At 58.1% G+C, this 8,852-nt stretch overlaps 1 protein-coding gene across 1 annotated transcript in view; it reads right to left on the bottom strand.

Annotated features, from left to right (window-relative positions):
• The window catches only part of DDC (dopa decarboxylase), a 37,202-nt gene that overhangs the window by 8,290 nt on the left and 20,060 nt on the right, over positions 1 to 8,852 (bottom strand). The window contains exons 7-9 of the mRNA XM_025046946.1: positions 8,357 to 8,451; positions 5,746 to 5,813; positions 624 to 700 (exon numbers count right to left, since the gene is read on the bottom strand). Of these exons, the coding sequence (XP_024902714.1) occupies positions 624 to 700; positions 5,746 to 5,813; positions 8,357 to 8,451 (240 nt within the window). The remainder of the gene's footprint in view (positions 1 to 623; positions 701 to 5,745; positions 5,814 to 8,356; positions 8,452 to 8,852) is intronic.

Raw genomic sequence — 8,852 nt, 5'->3', positions numbered from 1 at the left:
AGTCCCCGCCCACCCGGTGCCAGCGAGAGAGAAGGGACGTCCCACGGAGCGGACGGCTGGCTGTGGGGCAGGCCCAGGCCACAGGGCCACGGCGGCGGCCAGTGCTTTTTCAATGCCCCTCACGCCCCGCCAGACCCTGCAGGTGGCGCTGGCCTCGTTCGCTGTCGCACCCAGTGCCAGGCACGGACAGCGGGTCTGCACCGCAAACGGACAGAGCGGGTCCGCGTGCCCGCCCCGCCGGCCTCGGCTACTCTCTCTCCACGCCCCGCCCCCGCCCCCCTGCCGGCACTGGCGTGAATGGACGCGCGTGTCACAGAGACAGTGGGGCAGTCGCCCTCCAACGGTTCTGTGTGGGAGGCGCCAGCACTGTGCCCGCCCTGGCCCTCTCGGCCCCTGGCTCTGACTCCGGCTCCAAGCAGGTCTGGGGAGGGGACCACCAAGGGTGCCCCAGGCCTTGGCCCCGTACCCCACTTCCCTGGGAAGCAGCCCTCCCTGGGCTCTGTGGCCAGCGCCCCGTGGGGAAGCCTCTGGGACAGGAACCTTCCCGTCGGGCTCCTGGCACCGCAAAGACAGCTCTGATGACAACGAAAGCGGACGCACTGTACACATGGGGCCACACGCACCTGAGTCCTGATGGCTGTGCTTCAGGTAGACCGGGTCCAGCTTAAAGGTGCCCATCAGGTCTGTCTTACTCTTCACCCTGGTGCGGGAGAACACACGGTGGGCTCATGGAGGGGGATCCCCGGAAGGAGTGGCACGTCCGGCCGCCTGTCCCCTCCACCTGTCTCGGCTCAGGCACCCAGCGCCAGAACCTAAGGACCCCTCATCTGTCCCCTCGTCCGGCCGTGCACCCGCCGCCCTGGCTTCGCTGTGGCACAGCAGGGGTCTCGGGAGCCCTGAGCACCTGCGCGAGGGTGCAGGATAAGGAAGAAGCGGAGTCGGGTCTTTGTCCCTGGTCCTGGCTCGCAGCCCCTAAAACCCTCGGGGTCCGTGCAGAGATGAGAGTGTTTTTTGTATGCCAAGGTGAGAGGTGGCCGGGGTTCCCTGGCTTCGGGCTGGGGGCTGGCTGCCAGGAGAACCGTCGTGATCAGAAGGGGGGACCTGTGAGCCCACCCCCCGTCTCCGGGCGGGGACGGGGCTGGAGATCGAGTTAATCACCAATGGCCGGTGAGTAATGAACCACACGCACATCACGGTGCCTCCGTCCAACCCCCTCAGCGGCGGGCTCGGAGAGCTTTGGGTTGCGGGGCGCCTCGATGTGCTGGGACAGCAGCTCTGAGCCCCGCCCACCCCGCCCCTCTTCCATTTGGCTGGTTGGCTGCCTGCTCTCTAATAAACCGGTCAAAGTGAGTGAAGCACGTTCACGCCGAGTCCCCTGAGTTGTTCTAGCAAATTATCAGGCCTGAAAGAGCAGGGGGTTGCGGGATCCCCGACTCTGCAGCCACGTGGGACAGAAGCGAGGGTAACTGGGCCCCATCTGTGACACTGTCCGACCCGGGGGCCGACCCGGGGGCCGAGCTCTCACCCCGCGGGTCTGCCCCACTGTGGGGCTGCGTGTGGGCACCGGTGGGGCCTGCAGCGCCGGCGTCAGGAGATGCCCAGCAGGTGGCTCTTCCCGATGCCCGCTACGCTAGAGAGGCCGAGAGAGGCCCGCCTCCGCGCTCACGGCCTCTCTGCCTCACGTGGCGGCGCGGACACCACCTCAGCACGGTCCGGCGGCAAACAGAGTGTCTCGGCCAAGGAGAGAAGCGACGTCCGTCTGCTAGCAGCTCGGGCTTAGCGATTGTGACGTGAGCGTCCCTGAGCGGGGACAGTGGGCAAGCATGGGGCGGGTGCCCAGGAGGCCACGGGGCGGCAGCTGTGTTTCCTGAGCGGTGGTCCCCGCATGTCCGGTGGGGCCAGCCGTGCGCGAGGATTTCATAGCATCGTGGCTCCCGCATGAAGAGCCCTGGAGGAACCCCTTTGGGTCTCTCTGCCCTTGGGGAAGTTCTGTGCCCTGGAGGAACTGCCCTTCCCACTGACGCCGGCGTGAACTTCGGCTGCTTTTTCAGTCGATACAGTGTCACGCAGTGATGAAATCGTGCGGAAGGTTATAGATGGTCAGATGCCCCTTGCCAGAAGCACAGTTCAATCGTGTGCGCCCCTCTGCTCCCCGCCCAGTGGAGGTTTGTCACGCCCAGAGTTCCACCCGACTTTCTGTACAAACCCGAGTCCTCTATGGTGTTTTACACGATTCTAAACCTAACGTAAACATAGGATGGTTAAGCATAAATGGTGCCGTTTTCTTTTATGTAATTTTCTGCAGTTTTCTCTTTCTCTCAAAAATACACCTGTGAGCTTCCGGCCCGCTCGTCCACGCCGTCCTCGTCCACCCACGTCTGCTGCCCGGCGGTCGCCCTTCACCTGGGGAGCTCTCGACGCGTCCACACTCCTATCGAGTCCCCTTCCTGTGGGACGAAGCCTGGTGCGTGGACAAGGACGGCCTGTGGCACCGGGATTTGGCGTGGAGCGCGGTGGGCGGGGCTCGGGTCGACAACCTGGCTGGAGAAAGCACCCAACGCGTCCCCAAGGCCCACGTCCAGCCGACACTAGGTGCGGACAGACTGCGTTCTCCACAGCCAGCGACAGGGCCACCTTGCGACTTCGCACTTCTGATTGCTAATGAAGTCCAGCGCCTTTGCATCTGTTAAGAGGAAATCTCGGTCTGTGCCCGTGAGGTCGTTTGCCTCCGTGCGTGTGCCAGCACCGGCTGTCAGGGATGCGCCATTATGGAGCTGGGACGGAGCACCAAGAAACCAAACATGACGTAGAAAACTGGGCACGGATGGTCCTAAGGCAGGTTCTAGAATCAATCTCACCATAACTAGAGTGATAAAAAAATCTTCCGGAGTAATTGAATGAAAAAAAAAAAGTCCATTAACAGAAGTGTGCAAATGCTATAAAACCATTCATAGCAAATCGTACTCTTCTTTGGAAGAAAATCAAGCCTCTTTTTACGGCAGGCGAAACCTGCCCTCGGTGCGTGTGGATTCTGAGGCTTTCTTCAGAGAGCATCTGAAATGAAGTTGATCCTGAGATCTGAGCAGGACGGTTCCTGTGTGTGCATGAAAGACTTTCAAAAACGGACAATAAAAAGCTTATACACAGAAAAATGAAATCATTATGAAACGTATTTACTGTGCTTGTCATGCTTGCAAGCGTTAGAAACTTCAATTATCTTGTCCATTTCAATATCGAAGAAATATGACCGATGTGTTTACTTCAAATTACAGACTAACCATTGGTAAAATTTCATCAAACCAAAGACACTTATTTTAAGGACTACGAAAAAAGTCCATGAGGGCAATAAAAGAAAAAGCCATCTATATCTGCCTTGTCTTAAGCACATCTATAAAAAATTCATAACTTAAAACTGTTCGTTTGCTTGTTTTTGACTCTTAGGAGTGTGCTTCTCTGCAGTTGGGTCTTACAAGCATCCTTGTTGTCTGTATTGTGTTGTTGGGACACCTCGCAGTGCTGCAGTGACCGCTTACAACAGCAAATTACATGTTTCTGACCCTATGGACATGCAGGCCAGTGCGGGAAGCTTCTGAACGGACGCTCGGCCTTCGTTTGCACCCCACACCGCCTCTCCCACGCCCCCCGCAGACTCGCAGGCTGCCCCGCTTGGACCGCAGTGCTCAGCGGGCCCACGGCTCAGACGGGCCCAGGGGCAGCGGCCTGCACACAGGAGAGGGACGCTGCAGCCCACCTACGCATCTGCGGCCTTGCGGTTGTGCCTGGACTAAGGTCCAGGACTCTTGGCAGGATCCAGAGAGAAAGCGGAATCAGTGACAGCTTGAACACAAGTGCAAGTAAAATCGGGCCTGATTTTTGCCTCATTCACCCCAAAAACAGCCCTTGTTTCCCCGTTTTTTTCTGCGTCCATCGTAGCGACGCCACGCGTCCTGCGTGCCCGCTTTCATATATGAGAGCGTGTGTGGCCTTGCATACGTGGGTTCTCTGTCTGCATCTAGTGACACACATGCTCCTACCTGACGCTTTTTTCTCAGTGCTACTTCTAAAAACGTCACCGCTTTTGCTATTACGCTTGCCCATCCCAGCGGGGACACATGGCCTTCTCTCCCGACAGCCAAGAACTCAGGTTTGTAGTTTACATTTTTATAGGGTCCAGTGCTGGCATTTAACTGGGCTTAGCATTTCTTGAAACCAGAAGAATTTGGTGAGCAACTGTGATCTTTGAAACGTGTGCTCCAGGGGCCTGGCGGCCACGTGTGCGCTGGGCCAGGCTGGCCCCAGGACTGTACTGCCGGCCCCAGCACCGTGGCCTGCAGAAATGGAGCTGTGAGGGCCCTTGGTGACTAACGGGATGCTAATAAGCCGCACGTTTGCGCGGCTGGCTCATTTAACACAAGTGTAAGTCCGCACGGACCACACACAATGGTCTTTGGCGGCGTGCTCTGAGCCCAGAGTCCGCCCTGTGTCCCGGTCTGGCTCAGGGCCTTTGCACTGGCCGTCCCTCCCCCACAGGCACCCGCACTGCTGAGTTCCACTCCGCCGTGGCCCCCTGTCCAATGCCACTTCGCTAAGCAGGCTCTCCCCGCCTCCGCCTCTCACCGTCAGGCGGTGAGTGAAGACAGCTCCCCCATATTCCCCGCTGGCCCCAGCTCCCGGGCCTCCCGGGCGTCTCCCCGAACCTCCCCTCTCTTCCCAGCCCCTCCACGCAGGCCCTCTCGTCCTCGTCCCGGGCCCTCAGTCTGCTTTGGCCTGCACTCGATCTTGCTTAGTGTCTCGGTTTACTTGGGCATCTTATCCACCGGAAATGCTGGCCTGTGGCTGAGACCCCTGGAGCCCAGGGACCGTGGCCTTCTGGTTCCAGCTCCACGTGCTCGAGAGCAGACCCCTCCCAATAAAACAGTGACCCTTTCTCCTCTTGTCCTGTCTGGACCGGGCTGACCCCAAGGCAGGCATTGTCCCACCAGCGTGACCCCAGTGGGGTTCTTTCCAGGGAGAGGCTAGGCGGGGGCCTGTGCAAACCCGAGTGCCTCCTTGCAGTAGGTAAGGCAGGGAGGGCTGTTTGGGTGGAGTGAGCTAAAGGTACATGTAAGTTTAATAAGAATCAAGCATATCAGGAAGTAATGGCATCGTTAAGATGACAGGGTTTAAAATAAGCTGACCTGGTTTAAAGCCCTAAAAATTAGCCTAACGGCTTTACATAGTCATTTCTTGAACACTGTCATGGGCTGGATGTGTCTCCGAATTCATATGCTAAAGTCCTAACCCCTAGTACCTCAGGATACAACTGCATTTGGAGCTCTTTAAAGAGGTGATTAAGTTAACATGAGCTCATATGTCTGCTCTCTAATCCAATAGGACTGGTGCCCATAGGCAAAGAGCACTCACCCTAATCAACTTAGAGAACGAGGCTTAGGGTCCTTCAACATCCGCGAATGAAAAAGGCAGGAGCGACCAAATTAAAACTGCACATCGACGTTTCCTTGCATGATAAATCTAATTACAGATTTTCCAGGTTTGCCTTCTCTTTCCCATTGCTGATGTGCTGCAATCACACGTCCTCTCTCCCAGCGAGGGCCTGGTAGGCTTCCCTCCCCAGGCTTGGAAACGGAAGGCCGGCCTCAGGTGTAGTGCCGTTCACCCCTCCCCCAGGCCCAGCAGCCCCACCTGCACCTGCCGACACCAGCGGGTACTGGGGAGCTGCCCAGCAGTGACGAACAGGGAACTTACCACATGGCAGAGCAGTCGAAATTCACCAAGAGCCACTTGTGGGGATTAAAATTAAAGGAGTCTGCAAACTGCCAAGGAACAACAGAAACAAGGTGACGATTAGTTACCGACGTTGCCGTACGGCGAGCCCCCGCCCCTGATAATCACAGTGCGTGTGAAGGGCCGGGCAGCACGGCGGACACCTGATTTCCACTCCCGGGCGGCCAAGAAGGGCACTCTGCGTTTTCGTGGAGCTGTCGCAAGTGCTGAGTTCTCACATTTTTCCAAAGGTGTGCCCTGTTCCCCTCCTCTGACTGACTAACAGGACCTGGGTGCACCTGGAGGCCCAGGGACACGGCCACAGGGCTGAATCCACGCTGGAGCAGAAATAAAGGCAGGGGTCATGCAGGGCCCGAGTCTGGCTGGGTGTCCTAACGAGGCCCCAGGACGAGCTCCGAGGTGGCACCGAGGGTGCACGGAGCCAGCTGGGCGTCCGTGGGGACCTTTGGTCCGCCGATAGCGACCCTGCAGTCAACCCAGTCTGGGGTGCAGATTCATTTCCTGCCAGGCTTCAATAAAAGTAATTTTGAGAAAGAGACAGGAAATTACAAGGAGTTTCATTTGTTGATAAAAGGGAACAAAAGGTGAAAGAAACGCTTTGTTTCTGGGAGTTTTAGGAGCCGGCTCCTGGGGGCGCTGATCTGTTTAAACGTCTTTCCTTACTGGCCTGTGATATCCGCCCCCCCAACCCCGCTGACAGGCGGGGGCCCTTATCTCCGGCAGGGCTGCGGGCAGGATATTGCAGCCCCTTATCTGAGCAGCTGAGCGTCCAGGCAGGAAGGAGGCGCAGTAATGGAGGGAGATAGAAACGCCCATTGTGGGGCATGAAATCCTGTCTGCTGCTGATAGGGCCGGGCCGCAGAGCCTGCCCGCCGTGGGGTCCGACCGGGAGACACCCTGCAGAAGGTGGAAGCCGGGCTCCCGGGGAAGAGGCAGAGGGTCGAGGTCTGAAATCCTAAACGAGACCCTTGGAGTTGAGAAGGACCCCGCCTGGGACAGGCGCAGATCCCAACGCCTCGGCCTCTTCCAAGCTGCAGGGAAGGCCGGCCCCGGTGATAAAAAAGGTTTTGCTACGGCGTAGGGAGTTAGCTTTCATCTCCTAGCAGCAAACGCCCACCAAACCAGCGACCAGCAGTGAACTTCAGAGGGTGGGTGTCAGCAGCCCGTTACCAGAGCCTCTCATGGACCCCCCCGCCCCCGGTATTCACAGGAAGCTTTGGGGCTCTGTTTACATCCGGAGGATTGATTCAGGCCCTGGCACGCATTCGGTGACCAATAAGTCGTCATCGAATGAATGAGGGAATAAACGAGTGACGGATGGAGACATGAACCAGCATGGTCCTTACTCATTATCACGAGGGCACTTCCTCTCTTCAAAGAGGCGGACATTTGTGTCCTGCATCTCTGACCCCGCTTTCCTGGCATCACGGCATTGTGAGACCCAAACCCGTGATTAGAGAATCGATCGGCAGCACAGCCCAAAAGAGCGCAGGTGGGTTTTGAGGGGCCGTCTCTCCAGGCCATGGTGGAAAAATACTAACAGCGTCTAAAGCACGCACAGCGCTCACCGTGTGCCAGACGCCGTTCGCAAGCACTTTAAATTGTATTATCTCCTCTGAGCTTTACAATAGCTGTCCACTAAACTGGTCTTGTGGGGTGTCGAGAGGGCCCCTAACCCACCCGAGGGGACACAGCTAGTCCTAGAGTGAAGCTGGCATCCGAACAGGCCAGTTAGTGCCTGACTCGCCCCACACAGCTCAGCAAGGTCATGGCGAAGTCTCACAAAACGCCCGGCCTCTGAGCACAGAGCTGGTGCTGTGGCTCCTCCGACACACTTCCTTCCCTGACATGCTGCCCGAGTCACCACTACGGACACTTTCCTGCATTTATACCTGAGTCCCTGACGTAGGAGCTTCCTGCCCCATGAGCTGCTGTGAACAGCAAAATCCTGCTGGAATCTACGATGAAGCATCAGAACACGCGGCCGAGGTCACGTCACTGAGCCGACTGTCTGCCTTCATTTGTGGCCCTGCAAGGCAGCCACGGTGGTCGACGGTCCCGCGTGCCACTCCCCGGAAGAATCGGGCGTTTTAGTTGGCATCACAGGCCCCGACTTGACAAGCTCTGAAAGTGGCATGGGACGTTCGAAGGCCTCGGTGGCTGCTCACTCAACACCAGTCGTAGTGAGTATCACGGGCGGTCGCGAGGTCACACCATGGTGGCCGTGTGGAGCCAGGCCGCGTGGAAGCACAGGTCACTCTTTTAAATTACTCTTCGGTGTGACGTGCATTAAGATGTTGTTTGGTTCCTACATATTTCCCACAGCTTTACAAGCTAAAACCTATCCTCTGACGACGGCTCTGCCCAGGATCTGCAGACGCCAGCACACTGCGAGAAGACAGCCATGTGACCCGGGGGGGCCTCACCCCTGTCGCAGGGCAGTGGGATTCCCCATCGTCCCTGGAACTGGCTTGAGAATAATTTGCTGAAGCATCGAATGCCACATCCTTGTAAGGAGAGGTCACTGATCGCGTAGCACTTTTAAGGAACAACCGTATTACAGGACACCCACCTCCACTCCGTTCAGAAGGTGCCGGAACTCGGGGCAGATGAAGGCGCTGCCTGCGTAGGCGGCGTCGATGTGCAGCCACAAGTCCTCCTTGTTACCTAAAGGCCAGAAACGACTTGTGAGTTTTCGAATGGACGCCGCCTCGCGTGGGGTCTGCCAGGAGGCCTGGTCCCATCCCCGAGACCTTCCTGCATTTCCTGCATACGGTCTACCGATGGCCTCCGTCGGCCCGGCCTCTGGATCCCCAACGGGCTCTGCACCTGGAAGGCAAAGGAGCCGTAGGCGGGCGCCATGTGCCGCTGGCCCCAGTCGGTGCCTGGCACAGGCCGGCTGCTCAGGACACGCGTGGGAAGTGAGGGGAATGGGAGCAATCACGCCCCTCGCTCACGCCCAGCGTAGCCCGGAGGCCGCGTGCCCTGGCCCACCGGGCGTGTTCACGGTTTGTTCCAGTTACACCGCTTTCTCCGCCCTCCCCCCCCCGGGGCCCCCCACCCCCTCC

The sequence above is a fragment of the Pteropus alecto genome, unplaced genomic scaffold (genome assembly GCF_000325575.1).
Source record: "Pteropus alecto unplaced genomic scaffold, ASM32557v1 scaffold21, whole genome shotgun sequence".
NCBI classification, from domain to species: domain Eukaryota; kingdom Metazoa; phylum Chordata; class Mammalia; order Chiroptera; family Pteropodidae; genus Pteropus; species Pteropus alecto.
The sequence above is the reverse complement of the archived record's forward strand: the minus strand, read 5'-3'. Positions and strand labels throughout refer to the sequence as shown.